Raw genomic sequence first — 17,193 nt, 5'->3', positions numbered from 1 at the left:
TTTTAAATTTCTTAGTAATTTTAGTATGCAAAATCAGTTTCATTAAATTATTGTTATTTAGGATTCAAGCTCCTTTCCTTGATACAAAGTTAAACAACTGCCTTACACACACACACACACACACACACACACACATACACACACAAAGAACCAATGATTCACAATTGTCCTGCAAAATCATTTTATTTTCTATTGCACAAACATCTTTCTCAGGTAATGTTACTAGAACAACCTGCTTATGAAGTTTTTATAGCTTGGGATAAATATAGTTGTTTTAAAAAAAAAAAACTTCTATTATATGGAGTTGTGATATAAAAATGATTTATAGGCTATATTTTTCAGAAAGCATTTAGCTAGACTTTAATCCCGCTGAGAAAACTTTCCCATTTAAGTCTATAATATGGAATGAAAAGATAGGATTAAAAGTCTTCTGATCAAAAAGCTTGCGATCATCAAAGGAATGTTAGTCTCCACAGAGAGCCACCAGGATTTTTTCGTAATCTCCCTTGGTTTCATCCTGTTGGTTAAGAAATAGAGTATACTTAATACCACCTGAAATCGTAATCAACATAAGGTATTTTTAATTATAGAAGAATTATGTATTTGTAGATTAACAGGTATAGAACATATATCACAATATGCAAACTCCAGGATCTTTTATAATATCATTTAAGTAATATAATTAATATGGCAGATAAGTTATATTTGTTAATCAATTATTATATAAAAAGCAATAGCTTTCAAGATTCAGATTATGTTGATATGCTGTATATTACAGCCATTATTTTCCAAGTATGAAATATCACACAGAATTGAGTGAGCTTAACACAGAATAATTTCATATCATAGTGAAGGCTAGGTGACTCACTCACCAGGGAGAAAGTGATAAGTCTGTGATTTTCTCACCTTTCCTTGGTAGATTTAGTTATCCAGTGTAGTGACAACTTAACTTGAAATAGTCATCTTTCAATCTTTCAGTAAGTTTAAAAACCTTGACTTGTCTTTCTCTTTATTCTTAACATCATAATGAAAATTTAAACATGCATGTTTTAACACATTACATGTAACAAAATTAAGGAAAACTTAGAAAATTAAGTTTCTAATCTCTGATCGATATTCATTGCAAAATAAATCACTATATCTTCCTACTAAAATATTTTGGTTGCTAAATTTATATATGGGAAACTAAGTATTTCCATGGCTACTGAAAAATCTGTGTCGTTTTTCACTGGTCCAATCAAAGTTCAATTTACTTATAAATTACATATCCTAATATTACTAATTAATTTTACATATAAAATCCACAGATACGTAAATCAGACTTTTCTCTCTGGAGAAGTTGCAAAGAGGACTGCCATTTGTGGAGGCAGCGTTATGAAAATCACAACCTACCAGGATGGCTTGGCAGAGAGAGATACCATACAGCTTCTGGTAGCACGCTTTGATATCATTCATGTCGATTTCAGAACGGGAAACCATGATTCTGATCAAGGTCTTATGACGAGTTCCAGAACCCTGTTTAAAAGCAGTGTTGGTAAATGTCATATTCAGAGCATACTCTTAATAAAGCAGGGGCAGGTCTGAATGTGAAGCTCTTTTGTTCATTCATTAAAACACCACACACACACACACACACACACACACACACACACACACACACACGACACAGGTAGAAATAAAGTAACAGGAACCCAACTGCCACATCAGCTGTATATAAGAACTTTTACAACATCCTCACTGTCTTCCATCATCCAGGCTTTTTTTGGTCTAAACTATTCAAAAATTACCAATAACGTGAACCTTCTAAATTGCAATCTGACCACTGAATCCATCTGTTTTAAACCCCCCATGGTCTTTGGCTGGTTTTAGGCTGAAAAGGAATCATTTTATCTGGGTTTACAATGCCTGCCTAATTCCACACCCTCCTCCACTCTGCACCAACGGCCTCATTACATTCATTATTAGAGTCATGCTAACTCCTCCCCTCGACCAACTTTTCCCTCCAACTCTTCCACCGCTGCTCTCATCTAGTTAATTCCTATTCAAATATCAGGTCTTCGTTTAGCAGACAGCAAGTCTACATTGATTCCTCCTGCTCTTCTGTCATACTAGGTGTTCATCCTTACCCACCTAGATAATTACCTGCCTAGATAGCAGCAGGCATGAGGTCTGGGACTCCACTGCCTACCACATGGGGGCACGATGCCTATCATGTATCATTTCAGAAGGACTCTTTCCATTAACTGAATGGTTAGCTCTCTCTCCCTCTCCCCCCCCCCCACTTTTTCTCTTGATACTTCCTTATTTTGGAGTTGCAAAGGAAAAAAAAAAGACAACCTAATAACTTTTCACAATACCTGCATACAGGTGGCACCCTGATGCATGCTAGAGAATAAAGTTCAAGTGAAAAGTGGCTGAAGTGGGATTGCAAATCTATCTCAATAACACCTTCCACTTCTGTATTAAAATGACATTTTAAAATCTGAGAATGAAATATGAATCTAGGGCATGGATGACAGAATAATTAAAAAGGCAAGTGAAACTTAGAAAGGAGGAAATTATAAAACCCACAACCTTAGCGGAAGTAGGTTACTAAAATCACTCAATCAAAGAAAAGGTACAGAACTTTCTCTGCTGACTCAGGTTTTATGCCAACACCGAGAAAACCACAAATTATTGACAGGCTCACCTGATTACCTTAACTGTAAAAAAAAAAAATACAACAAATCTGACAGAATTTTTTCCCAGTAACTATGTGTATTGCCTCTTGCATTACATGGAACAATGTTTCTTTTTAATGGGAAGATATGAAAATAAGTGTGGTTTACAAACAATACGAAGTTTTCTGTTTTTCTCCCCACAAACAATAATTTCACCCCTCAGCGAAGCATGAAAATAGAATGTTATACCTTCATGGCCTGATGAAGCTTCTCGGCGAAGAACATCGGTTTGCTTGTGGCGCACTTCACTGCAAGACAAGCACACTTTAGTGGACACAGTCCCGCACGAGAAGACACATGTGAAAGTTTTACCAGCCATATTCCATTCTCCACTTCTTGAAGTTCCTCATCCCCCACTTAATAGGGGCTATTGGACCTATAAAAAGCTTTCTCCAGACCGCGGTCTTGAGGAATCTTTTCGCTGACAACATCACTATCTCCTCTATCCTAAATCCACTCAATGGCAACTTCCCTTGGAAGTGGGGAAACTGGCAGGTGTTAAAAGTCATATGGGCGTAGAGTAAATACTTTCTTCATGTCATAATAAGAATTTTTTCTAAGGGAAATAGGACTTGCCTTCACAGATAAAACATGGACAGACAGCCATTAGTAATATTCTCTGGCTTGTTATTCAAAGTGTGACCCATGGACCAAACATACTGATACGGACTGGGAGCTTGTTAGGAATGCAGAATCTGAAGGCCCCACCGTGGACCTGCTAAATCAGAATCTGCATTTTCAGAAGATTTCCAGGAGATTCATGTGCACTTTCCTGTTTGAGAAGCACTGCTTTAGAACATAGGTTCCCAGGTCATCGGGAGAGCGTGGGACCCCTGTAAAGCCTTTTAATTCTGAAGACCTACTGAGCTAATCCCTCTGGATTTGTCCAAGATGACCCAAGCAGCAAGTGACAGACCATGATTTGAATCTGCATTTATTTATTTCCAAACCCCATGTTCTTAATGAGCACTCTGACTTTTCCCGAGCCATGCCCAGCCTGGTGGGTCACTTGGCATAAGTAAATGCTCAGAAAGTATTTCCCACTTGTCCACCTTTTGGAAAAATTATTATTTTATTAGAATATTATAAATCTTACATTACATATTCAAATATTATATTAAACATATTACTTTAATATAGCATTTTAATGTAATTATTAAGAAGGCATTATATAGCTTTAGCTAAATATTTATAGTCGTTATCTTCCACATTCCCTCTATATAAAACTCAAGTTCATTATATCTTAGTTTTTTTGCTTTTTTTTACTTTTAATTTTATTTTATTCATGTATTCATTTATTTTTAAGGAGGCTCCACACCCAGCATACTGCCCAACCTGGGGCTTGAACTCATGACCCTGAGACTAAGACCTGAGGTGAGATGAAGAGTCAGAAGCTTAACCAGCTGAGCCACCCAGGCACCCCTGTTTTTGTTGTTGTTGTTGTTAACTGTGGGACAGCATTGACCGTTTCAAGTTAGAAAAGGCTTCCCCCTCCATGACTACATACCGATAGCCGTGAGGCATTTCTCAATGTCGCCTTTCATCTCCAGGTCCAGGACTTTGTTCATGTCATGCTTACTGTACTTGCGGTACTTCTGGAACACTGAATATGAAATTTAAACTAAGAGAGGTACCAAGCATCCTGTTCTTTAGCAAACTAGCAAAATCAGGGTGACTGACGCAAAGCATTCTTTTGGATGACTGAATTTCAAAATACACATTTTAAAGCTAATCATTCAACCGGGCATATTTTGGATACTTCATTTCCTCCTAGGAATGTAACTCATGTGGCCATTTTAGGTGCTCCTGTATATTTTGGGGAAGTTTCCGCAAGTCCTGACATTTATTAGAACTGGCGTGTGACTGACAACCATGACACTTACTACTTCAGAGCTAAATGCCATACCAAATGGATCTTCCCTTATAGAAAGATCTGTGCAGGAAATGGCTCTTATTTTTATCCTTAAAAATCAGTGTGCTACTATGAGATAATGAACTTCAAGTAATCAGTAGGACGCCCCCCTTTGCCTTGGCTTCCAAAAGGTTCAGAGCCAAATCTAGTGCGTGAAAGACAGAACTCTTGTTGCTTTTTCATTTGGAAGCATCTCTGTGCTTTTATTATTTTTTTTCACTTAGTCCTGAGTTTAATGTTTTTCTCCATTGTAATCTCATTCTGTTGTATGTGTATATTTGTCACACCTATTCCAAATATTTGGGGGGCGTAGAAATGGTCAGAATAATTAAATAGTGTTCTGCCTGCCAAAGTCACAAAGCGTGTTTCAACTCTTACAAAATGGTGGCTGTACAAAGTTGGACAGATGCACAAATAGCAGTAAAGGGTCAGGAGCACTACATCCACTTGGTACGAGTCACACTGAAGAAGGCTTGTCTCTCTCCTTTCTTTTATTTGCCCTCAAGAAAACTGCATCTACTATAAACAGTTTTCAGGAATTTTTTTTTTTTCTTACCTTGGCGAAGATGGGGATAGGCTCTGGTGGTAAGGATGGTAGTGAACACATTCACATCTGTCCCTTTTCTCCTTTCTCCTGCTTCATATAAAGCCTAGGAAGAAATACAAACATCAGGGTACCTGAGTGGCTCAGTCGCTTGAGCGTCTGCCTTTGGCTCGGGTCGTGAATCTCGGGTCCTTGGGATGGATCAAGCCGTCCATCGATCCCCTGGCTCATAGGACCCCCTGCTCATCCGGCTCCCTGCCCAGGGGCTGCTTCTCTCTCTCCCTCTGCCACTCCCTGTGCTTGTGCTTTCTTTCTCTCTCAAATAAATAAATAAATGAAATCTTAAAAAAGAAAAAAGAAACACAAACATAAACATCTGACTGTCTGCTGACTTGATATCTGGCACAGGAATGTTAGATCTCTTCAGAGATTTCCTACGCAGCTGCTTCATGCGTCTCTAGTTCAATGACAGTAGGCAATGCCAAGAATGCAGGTTCCTTAAAGATAGGGACCTTAGTTTGTTTTCAAGTATCTTCCACAGTATGTCTCAAGGCAACCCTGCAAACAGTAGAGACTGAATATATTTTTTCAGAATAAGTATTTGCTGTATTAACTTGCTTTCAGATGATGCTTTATATCAAGACAACTCCATGGGACCCTCTAAAAAAAATTTTTTTTACTCTTAACTGTTCAAAGTAACGAATACATCAGTAATACAAACATAACCTAGATCTTGAATTTTTGATATTAAAATTTCTGGATTCAGATTCTGACTCTGCAACTTAGTTGCTCTATACTCTTAGATAAATAATTTAACCTTATGAAACTGCAGACTTTCCTCTTTTGTAATTGGAAAAGATAATCCTCGCCTTATTATCACAAGCATGCTCTGTTAACTTTGAAATGTTAATTGCCATCATCCTCCTGGGCTTCACTAATCCATGTAGCTTCCATAAATATACATCTAGCAGCCCTGTTAGTCTTAAGATAGAAAGCAAATTCGGAAATGTCACAGGCAAATAAAAATCATTTTCTTCTTATAGGCAATTATTCAAATACTGACTTTTGTATTTTTTTTTATATGCTTACACAGTTTCTGTTAAAATGGCCCAACTTCTGATGGACATAAGGTATTTTGGACTTTGTAAGCAAACATCTGGAATGTATGCATTTACTCAACAGAAAGTTAATGAATGCCTTTTATGTGACAGGTAGTGTACTGGCACTGTGAAGGGATGTGGACACATGAGTTTCTATCCTACTGACTCACTGGGAGGAATTTATAGATACAGTACTATCCCAAGAGGAAAGCATATGCAAGTAACAGTTGGGTATTTTGTTTGTTTGCTTCTTTTTTTTTTTTTTTTAACTTTAACAGAAAATCCAGGCCCTAAAATGGCACAGTTTATCTAATATTGCCAATGGATTGCTGTATAAATAACCAACAACCTCACCAAAACTATGTGCGTCAATATACTTGAAAGTATATAAATACCTTATTACAATTTTTATAATTATAGTATCTTTACTATAATGTCTTTACAACATACACTGAACGTCTATAAACCAGTCCATTGTTCACCGCTAAAAGAATGTTCGATGTGCTTACCTATTCTTTCCATCTAACGTAAAAAATTATTCTCACCTTTCTTATACATGGTAAGATAAAAATTCAGAGTTTTCTCAACAAAATGATTCTTACGAATGACAAATCAAATTCTCATTCTTTTCTTTCCTTCCTTGCCTACTTTGTGGACAATGAAATCTTTTAAAGACATAAAGACCACGTTTTTCTCTCTTGAGCGCTCCAAGCACAGGACAGGTGTGCATTGTTCAGGGAATAAACGCTAGGGGCCATCAGTCTCCAGAGGACCTCAGATTTGCTTTCACGTAGCTTTCACGTAGAGGTATCAAGCAGTAATCCCAGCTAACTCAGGACCCATCCGACATAGGAAAGTTGACTCCAGGAGTGTTTGCAAGCACTTGCTTACCCTAGCATCTGTATCAGCCAAGTCGTCATTCAAGCCAAAATCCTCAGATCGGTCACCCTGAAAAAAATCCCATTCTCTGGTAAATTTTTTCTAGCATGTAATCACATGACTTGCTTAATTCCCTTAAAATCAGATAAATAATATTTTTTGAGAAAAAGAGACTCAAGTGCTTATTTCAAGGGAGAGAGAATCTCATTTTACTCTTCATAAAGGAAGAAGTATGTCCTGACTCAGAGGAGGTATACCTTAGCCAGAGAAAGCAGAGCATTCCGATAATCTCCAGATGTGTCTGAGGTGATATCTTTAGCCAGATCTCTCTTCAGTTCTGAGAAATGAGAAGACCATATTTTGCAGTAAACTAGAGATAAATCGGCACCCTAGCAACTTGAATGCTGTCCGGTAACAGCGTGCCTGTGCCAGACCCGTGCCCAACAATGAAGAAATATTATACACTGCAGAATCCCCAAAGCCCCATCATTAACATCCACATTCAATTTTAAGAAATGCGTTATCAGATTTAGTTTCCAACTGAGGTAACTGGGACGGTTGGGCATTGAAACATACCTTCTCTATAGACTCTGTTAATTTCTCTGATCTCTTTGTTAGTTCTTGATACCAAAATTTCATCCAGAGTGTCTTCATCAGTTCCAAGGCCCTGATTTAAAAAAAAGAAATGCAAGAAAAACTTTGTTCAAAAGCATCTACTAGTTTATGGGTCCCAGAATTCATTTGAACCTAGCATTTAGTAAATTTCCCATAGTATTTAGTAAAAATCCACAATGTTTAATAATCACAATCAACTCTATTATATTACTCTAAAAACAAAATGGGTTTAAAGCCATTACTTTGCACAAAGACACAAAAAGGGATGTATAGAAATCCGTACAGTGACAGACAACATGAGGAGAATGAAAGTCATACAGCTGCCAACATCAACATGTCATTCATTCTACTCACTAATTTTATTCCTGCTGACTGGCATGCCAGCACTTGGTAGAAGGATATAACAAGACATATAAGGAGACTTGACCTATTCATTCTGCCAAGGAAAGGAATTTTGCTTCACCCTGGTTATTTACCTTCATGGCAGCACGAAGTTCATCAGCGTCAAACTGGGCTGGAGTTTTTAATAGCGCCAAGACAACTTCCTCGAGGTGACCAGAAAGGGCTTTCTTCAGAGCTTCATCCAGGGGCTAAAACAAAAAGATTAGAGTCAGGGCTTCTAATAACGGACATGCTGAGCAATATAGCAATATAGGGTTACCTAACCTTTAGGATCAAGATTTCTAAATCCAGCCATCTTTTAGATACAAAATATGGTATTTAGAATGTTACCTTCTTTTTTTTTTTTTTTAGATATAAATGATTACAATGCAATGTACTGCCTTCATTGTTAACTTGAAAAGGATTTTTTTAAGGTTTCCCTTGATCTTTTACAGGGGGAGGAAATCACAAATCTCAAAACATAGGGGTTTGTGTATGGATAGAAACAGAAGTAAGAATGCCTTAAAAATAATGCATTAGTGATTTTCCAGACTTTGGAGTTTGCACTGCTCAAATAAGCTCACATCAGACATTGGCTTTTGATCATTTTCTAACTGCACTCCTTAAAAAAAAAAAAGACCCATTTTTGGTATAAAAAATACAAAGCTTACTTTTAAAGTAGAATTATATGGATATACATTTAGACATGAAATTGCTGTTTTAAGTTTCAGCAAAAAACACATGTCAGTCTGAACACCGTCCTTATTGCCAACAGTGCTCTTGATATTTTTTATATTCAAGTTAAAGACTGGTCTCCATTAGAGACGTCATCTGCAAAGAACCAAGACAGCTAATGTCTGAAACCAGAAATTTGCTAGTATTGATTACAATCAAGTGGGTAAATACTGTAATCCTAGTCTTAGTTGTAAAGGGAACACAGTGTTAGAGACTGAAAAAGCTAGCTTCAAAATTCATGCTTAGACATAAATGTAATTGAAATCAAGTATCTAAATTTCCCACTCCAACCTACCTTTCCTTTTTCCTGGAGATATGCTGCTTTGATTTGCTGACGCTGTGCATTGTTCCTCTTAGTTAGAATGTCAATGATGGTTGCCTCATCCACACCTGGAAATAAAAGGCCACGAAGCTTTAAAAGCAATTTTCGTCATCATCCATAACTGACATAAAATAATTCATTACCAAGATGGTCCAAATGAAGTTCTAGAAAACTAAGAAACATAAGTGACAGAAGCCTAGGACATAGAGGCAGTATTAAAGGGAAGCATTTCAGATGGCACTCCAGCCATTTGAAGGAGAAAGAAAGAGGAAATTGTTCCTGGCCCTCTGTGCTGCACTGTTTGATCCCAATTGAAACCCTAAAAGTGAGCAGAATTGATTTCCTCATTGAGCTTCTGCTAGCAGTGAGCTGGTAAAAATATCAGTCATTGCAACAGAGATTCTACTGATTTGACCAAATTTCCTAAGTGCTGAGAAAAGAAATACATCTTTGTTTGAGAAGAAATCTTTTTTATCTTCAAAATGAAACATACTTTTTCCACCGCATATGTCCCTTTTTGGATATCCATTCAAATGGGCATTGTAGAACGTCCAGGAGGGGACTGTTTGGGGAAGACATACTTACCTTTAACTGTTATCGCGTTATGTAAGGCAGCAACATCCGAGGATGGATTGAAGCTAGGATAGGGGCTCACTGCTGACCCAGGACCGCCTTTGGATCCTTTCACAGTTTTCTGTGGTTGAGAGAGAAATGGAGTCAGGTCCACTCACTCTCATTAGTTTCTATTCCGATATTTAACGAAGTTATTTTATGGTCACTTGACTTACAATGTATTCCTGCTCTTCATTTTCAATAAACCAGGCCTGTTTGAGGAATTCTGATACCATTGCCATTTTGAAAGAAGTATCTGGAAAGAAAACAGGTAGATGCTATAACAAAACACAAACTTACTATACATCTGTATCACCCTACTCCCTCACATACACAAGACGCAGAGTAGCCTTGACCTTACTTATGGATTACTTTAGGAGCATAACAAAATGCTAGATGTAAGCTTTTTACAAGGAGAGTCTTACCCTGGAACAGAAACCCATACCCTCCACTCAGACACTTGGCTCTTTCTTGGCATATTCAGTCCTAACCTTTAGGGGTCTTATGGTTCTACAAGTAAACATAGAGGCTGAAGAGAGGGGTTGGTGATTTACTTCACTGATCTAAATTTATAGACCATCCACCAAGCATTGAGAGGCCAGAAAATATTGAAATAGCATCCTTGTCTCAGCAAGTGTGTGCTTCCTGTGCGAAAAGACAAAAGCTAAGAGGATGTGCTGGCTGATCTGAGCCTCTCTTAAAATGAGTCAAGATTAACCTGACAGAAAAGTTAAAGAGAACAAAACAGAGAGGAGGTTGTCATATTTGGGACACGGAAAGAAATCTACCAAAGCAAGAAATATTGACAGAAGCCCAATCAAAGAAGTCTAAATGTATCTCCAAAGCTTTAGGAAAACATGAATGGATTTCTAAAAAGACAGCAGCATGATTCCTTTTATATTTCAGAAAGATCACTTATCCTGTATCATAGAGAATGGCTAAGAGATGGGCAGGATGAAAGATTGGAGACTGCTTGTAGACCTTTAGAGAATCTGTGTAGGATTGGTGAGGGCTTAAAGAAAAGTAATGGCTAGAGAAAGAGCATAAAGTTTTACATTTATGAGGTAAAAACCATCTGTGGCAGTCTGCTGTCTGTCTCAAAATTCAGATTCAGACTCAAAATGTTAAAGAAGTTTGATAAAGATTCAGAAATACCATCTGAATATGGTATTTCTCCCTCAAATAACTCAGTTTCCTTTTCCATTCCTTGATATAAGATTATTTCAGTACTTGGAGTAATTGCTGTACTCACGTTGCTTCCTAGTTGAGCCGTCCTAAATACTAGTTCATATTTTCCCACCCAACACCAAAAAAAACCTCGGATTTTGTAACAGGTTCTTTGTTCTCACAGGAAGCACCAGGGTTAAGGTTGCAACATAGCTGCCCCCTTTTGGCAAACTCTACCTTGAAATTTTTTTAATAGCTATAATGGATCAGCAGCATTTTTATTTAATCAATCATGTATATTTTTAAGATCTGAAGTGTTTTTGAAACCTAACGTGTTCCCTGTTTTATCCACAAAAGAAGCTACCAGTGATCCTTTTTATCTGGGGATGTGTTTTTAGGAGTCCATGTTTAAGATCGATGTATCTCTCCATACCCTTTTGTTTATCCCTCTAGAGACTATGACCGTGAATACATCTGAAAGAGTTTGGAAGGGTAATCTCAGTAGTTTTAAATTCTTGATATGAAGGTCAGTGAATCATGAGGAGTAAGACTCATAACCTGATCCCTGAACAGCATGTTCAGACAAAGTATTTCAGCCACACCTGCTGAAAAATAACCTCAGTTTCAAGCAATGAGATTAAATACGTGAGGGAAATCATATCTAAAGCAGAAACTATCTCCACTTAATTATCAGGGGATTGTTCAAATTACTATTCTGTCATCTGTGAGAACAACCAATATATTGTGCATTCATTTAAGGTAATCTCCTCCCCACCCCCCGGCAACTGATAAATTTGAAGTTATTTCCTGAGGTAAAGTCATGATATACAATTTTGCATGAGGTTTTAGTTCCCATTACAGTCGTAATCTGGTGCAATTGCTGTTGGCACGTGTAGTTTCATTTTCCAGTTATTTAGTTGGCGCATCCAGAACGTCTAGCAATTTCTGGCAAGGTTTCTGGTAGTTGAAATTCCCATTTTTATAATCTCATCTATGCTCTTCATAAAGTAGAAGCCTCAAAATGAGTGATGCGATTGGTCACTTAGAAAAGTATTTTCCCATCAGCAAAATAAGCATTCCAATATTTCCACTCTTTTCAATTAGAAAACCAAACAAAACAAAAACTTCAAAAGAGACCAGAGACTAAGAATACTGTCAAATATAATTTTAAAAATGAATCTCACAACTTCAAAATAATTTTTATGAATATTTCACTCTCCTTCATTTTTTCACTTCTAAAAAATGCTCACATAATGCATCAATTTCTTTACATAACACAGAACAACAAAAATAAGGGGACTGAATAATTTATATGTCACAACAGAGTCTACAGAGGAGACAGCTTTGTAACATATCTTCTGAGTTCCTAGATCTTGTCATCTGAAACAATTTGGATAATCTAAAATCATGGCCTAGAGAAGAAAAGCAGTCTGAAGAAACGATCTCAGAAAGGCAATGAGAGGAAAATAGAATCTCAATCCAGCCAAGTAATAGCTACTAGATCTTAACTTAAAAACACAGCAATATTGGCAGGATATAAGAAACTGCCCTGAAGGAAAGAGATTTTATCATGTACTAATAGTTAATTGCTTAACATCAACTGCATATATTAGTAGAAATCTTTAACAGTTGCAACATAACCTTGCAAATACCACAGCAGAAGTATTTTGGCCAAAAAAAAAAAAAAAAAGGCAGGGAGTGGGGCACCTTGGTGGCTTAATCAATTAAGCCTCCAACTCTTGATTTCTGCTTCTGTGGAGATCTCAGGGTTGGATGGTGCCCCCATCAGGCTTCACACTGGGTGTGGAAGCTGCTAAAGATTATCCTCTCTGCCTCTGCCCCTCCTCAGTCTGCCCCCATACACCTCTATTTCTCCCCCCCCCATCAGCGCACACATTCCCTAAAAACAAAAAATTTTTTGGCCAAATTGAATTGCTAAACCATTCTGTCTCTTCAGTAATTACCCTCTGCATAAAAACCAGCATTAACCTATTCAATAATAGAAAGATAACACTTGGCTTAACTATAGATAAATAATATATACAAACATATTTTATGGACTGCTACATGTTATACAATTATCAGATACCATTACTATTCAGAGAATAATTTGACCTAGAAAATAGAACTGTACAGTTCAAAAAGTAAACTAGATAATTCTATGACTTCACAAAAGATTTTATTTTTTCTGTTTTTTTTTTAGTTGTAGTGTTTATAGTAGGTAATTAAGAGCTTATTTTATTAATATACCTTGGCTCAATGTGTATATATATATATGTATATACACGTATATATATATATAATCTGGCTACTAATGAGCTCTGAAACCAAGTTTATCTCAGCTCTTAACAGCATCTAATTTGAAGATGAAATTGGTCATTTATAGATAGGTTGACCTATATGGAAATTAATATTTCAGAGTTTCTTCTAAATGTGTTTGTGAACGTGCACTGCCAACCAATCTCATTTATCTGTGCATAAATGTGTAACTTTCTAGAGATGAGTCTTTTTTTGTATATTTATGTTTCAGAAGAGCGATCTTCCTCATTCAGCAAGGAATTTAAAGAGGGTAAGACACATAAAAATATATTAGGTAGAATGCAGGATCCATGCTTGCTAAACTAGAAGATAAAGGCATTCCAGAAATGGGTACATTTGTAATTGCACCAACTCAAAATTTGAGAAACTAAGGCTTGTATCAAAGTTAGTTTCCTGATTTTTTAAAAACTGCACTATTGTTGTGTCCTTGTTTTTTTTTTAATATATAGAGACAGAAGTCATTTAGAGGCATAGGCACATCATATCTGTTGTGTTCTCTCAAATGTTCCAGAAAAAAATACATTGAGAGAGTGGAAGGGGGAAGAGGATAAAACAAATGTGGCATATTAGCAACTGGGGGATCTGGGTATAAAGGATATGGTAGTTCTGTGCAATATTCTTGCAACTCTTCTGAATGATTAAAATGATTACAAAAATTGTTTGTTTGTTGTTGTTAATCACAATTTCTATCTCTCTTGGCCTCAGGAAAGACCACTTCCAAGAGCTGACAGAAGCTGAGTTTTGTGGCCTCTCATGCCTTCCTAGTATGATCTAGAATGATCAGTTATACAGCAACTAATCCTTGCATTGGACAACTCCCTTATTCCCATTTTCTACCTGGGAAAAATAGTGTGATTTCCTGGCAGTGTTTTAGACGGAAGTGGCAAGCATTAAGTCATACATAAATCCATGTCTTCTGATTGCATATTCGTTTAAACTAATGACCAAAAGACAGTGGCAGCAATGTTATTTTTAAATAGCTCACACTTGAGAATCAAATTCATTAAGAGAAAGTGAATTAAGTGAAACCATGGAGACTGGGGCAGGGTTCGCCCTAGCCCTCGGGTGTTTATTTTTTCAATGATTTGGCTTGTACTCCATTTTTCCCTTGAATGTACATTTCACAAATCTTTTCCACACCTACCCGTGTGAGAGAAGGCAATTAGACTATACAACAGCATGACTTATGAAGAACCACTTTACAAAACATAGTCTCATGAATGTTTTGCTTCTGGGTCTTTAGACAGGGTATTTCCTTTATCTGGAATACCATTTCTTCCTCCATATTCTCTCTCCTATGCCAAAATGTTGCTTCTAAAAGGACTCAGCATAGATGTCCTCACATCCTCCAGAAATCTTTCCTTGGTTCAACACTCAGCTGGATGAGCTTCTCCCAAGGCTTCTTCCTTTACTGCACTAGCCCCTACCAATCAGGATAATTACCTTCTATTGACCTATCTGAATTATCCAGTAGCATTACCATGAGAGCAGAGCTAACCCACTATTCACTAGGTTCCTCCAATCCCTGGATTTCACTATGGTAATAAGTGTTATTGAATGAATCAGCAGTGTACCAGTGCTAATTACTTAGGAAACATATCTATACATTTAACAAATGTTTTCCCATAACTATAGGATATAAAAATAAGAATTGAGGAGTGCTGAACCCTATTTTGATTCTCTTTAACGGACTGTATGGCCTCGAGAAAACATTTAACTTCTCCAGGGGAAATTTGTAAAAGTAAGCATGTTCAACAAACAGTATCTAAAATGCTTGAGATCTCTGAAGTGTCTACTTAAATTTCACCTCAAGTGGATGGAGGTGGAGAAAATTAGCATAATTAAAGAAGATATTATATGAATTGTATCTGTTCTGATCTTTCTGATAAAATCTTATCCCATTTTAAAGAAAAATGAACTCATTTACTCTAAAAACCACTTTGGGTTTAATCACGGAAAAATAATAGTTCCATTGGTTTAGCTGTTTAGCTCTGATTTCAAATACAACTCTACGGTCTAGAGAGGATTAAGAACAACCAACTCAGCAAACTAGGTCATACACAGAAATTAACCTTTGCAGATCTTCTGATCGAGATGGTACTTAAGAAGCACGAAACTCTGAATAATGTTATGAACTGTTTTGTCCACATCAGTCTGGTGTTGGCTGGCTGCCTCCTGTGGTTGGGCCTCTCATAACTTCTGGAGAGAAGGCCCTTTCAGAATCAGGAAACCAGCACTTCACCACATCTGAATCATCTTACAATGTGCCTTCTCTTCCAGCTACCAAAATAACATTCTGGGGTGCAGAGGGGAATGTTCTTTTTTCAAAGTCCATGTGTAATTTTAGACATAAACAGGGCAAGAAAAAGCACACCTTTCTTAATCAAGCTAGCATTAAAAAGTGAGACATCAGGACATTTAATTTAACATTCGAAATGGGCTAAGAGAAAAAGTCTTGGAGGAACTCTTGTAATGAACACTAGCTAGCTATCTTATGATTCAAATTCTCTCACTTCTGCAAATATATCCAACAGCAGTTAAAAACTCTGCTTTAGATCTGCTTTGTGCTTTTCTGGGGAGTTTTATGGCCATAAATTCTCATTCACAATCTAGATGCTACTAAACAGAATAATTTTTGGAGGACCCAGCTGGCATTCACAGGAAGAACTTAATCTGACACCACCCAGAAAATATTTCCCTTCCCCTTAGGTTTTCAAAGCAGCACTGGAAAAGCCTGTCTGTGACACAGACTACAGAATGTGGCCACACCCTCTTTAAATGAAATGATTAACAAGTGGATCCTCTTATTTATTTATGCTGCAAGAATAAACATAACGTAATTTCAAATGTTAATTACAAAGGGAATGATTATCACGGAGGTCGGAGTCTATTTGATTCTTACCAAAAAAGAAAATTAAGAAATCCTGCTATTTTGAAACAGTTTCCTGAAACCCAGCTCTGGCACTTCTGCTCTTCTGTGCTAACTGCCCATAAGTATCCAACCTCCATCATGATTTCCATGTAAGACTTGCACAGCTCTTAGAAATGTATAACTCGTGGGAGGAAAACACATTCTTTCCATTTTTTTTCCATGCTAACTCATCAACACTACAATAAGCCAGTATTAAGCAAACGGTCCATATTTGTAAAACTGTATTTCTTAAGTAAAATGAAACAGTACGATTTTGTGGTTTCCAAATTTTACAGAAAGACTTATCAAAACATAACGAAATGCAGGCAGCCATAACCCTTGGAGAAGCAGTAACATGTAACATCAGGATGGAAAAAGTTTTCCAAACAATCAAAACTAACTAAAAAGGAAACTAAGACTTACCCTTTTTCCCCAACTTCTTCCAAAGCAGGAAAGAGAGATTCGCCTGTGAACGTTTCCTACTAGAAGTGAAGCCTTGTGCTTCTGATTTTATGGAGTTTGAAAGGGGACCACACCTAGCAACCAGAAGTTAGTAATTGGTTGCCCTTTGTTTGAAATGTGTGGCTCAGCCTCCTCTGAAACAAAGTGAAGCAAGTCTTGCAAAACTATTCACTAAACCAATTCCTAACTGACAGCACAAAGGGGAAAAAAAATACCGGAAGGACAGATTTTTTTTTTCTTTTTCCTCTTTAGTTTGCACTACTTTTTCCAGAAAAAATAGAATGCAGTAGGTTTTCAAGAACACAGGACTATCTACCCCAATCCTGTTACCAGTGATTGGCACCCTTCTTTAAACAGATTGTGAAATGAAAAATGTATAAACTTCAATATAAACCCAAGAAAACCCTTTCAGCTTGAATCCCCACCTCCATCACTTATTACTATGTGATCTTGGGGACATAGTTAATTTCCCTGAACCTGTTTCTACTTTTTGCAAAATAGGGATAATATTATC

The 17,193-nt window shown here is 37.0% G+C and overlaps 1 protein-coding gene across 1 annotated transcript; it reads right to left on the bottom strand.

Annotated features, from left to right (window-relative positions):
• Positions 1–284: 284 nt before the first annotated feature.
• Positions 285–16,797, bottom strand: ANXA1 (annexin A1). The gene is made up of 13 exons (XM_047700544.1): positions 16,641–16,797; positions 9,997–10,076; positions 9,794–9,902; positions 9,182–9,276; positions 8,247–8,360; positions 7,732–7,822; positions 7,413–7,492; positions 7,168–7,224; positions 5,189–5,282; positions 4,228–4,323; positions 2,910–2,968; positions 1,393–1,515; positions 285–517 (listed from the first exon to the last, which is right to left on the bottom strand). Exons 2-13 carry the CDS (start codon positions 10,060–10,062, stop codon positions 464–466), a joined length of 1,038 nt encoding a protein of 345 aa, XP_047556500.1. The 5' UTR covers positions 10,063–10,076; positions 16,641–16,797; the 3' UTR covers positions 285–463.
• Positions 16,798–17,193: the final 396 nt, after the last annotated feature.

This window comes from Lutra lutra, chromosome 13 (genome assembly GCF_902655055.1).
Source record: "Lutra lutra chromosome 13, mLutLut1.2, whole genome shotgun sequence".
NCBI classification, from domain to species: Eukaryota; Metazoa; Chordata; class Mammalia; order Carnivora; family Mustelidae; genus Lutra; species Lutra lutra.
This window is presented reverse-complemented; position numbering and strand designations above follow the sequence as displayed.

Coding starts and splice junctions, on each gene's coding strand:
- ANXA1 (XM_047700544.1), bottom strand. CDS start 10,062: ATGGCAATGGTATCAGAATTCCTCAAACAGGCCTGGTTTATTGAAAAT. Junction 9,903..9,996: donor ATGAAGAGCAGGAATACATT/GTAAGTCAAGTG, acceptor TCTCAACCACAG/AAAACTGTGAAAGGATCCAA. Junction 7,823..8,246: donor AACTTCGTGCTGCCATGAAG/GTAAATAACCAG, acceptor TTTTTAAATCAG/GGCCTTGGAACTGATGAAGA.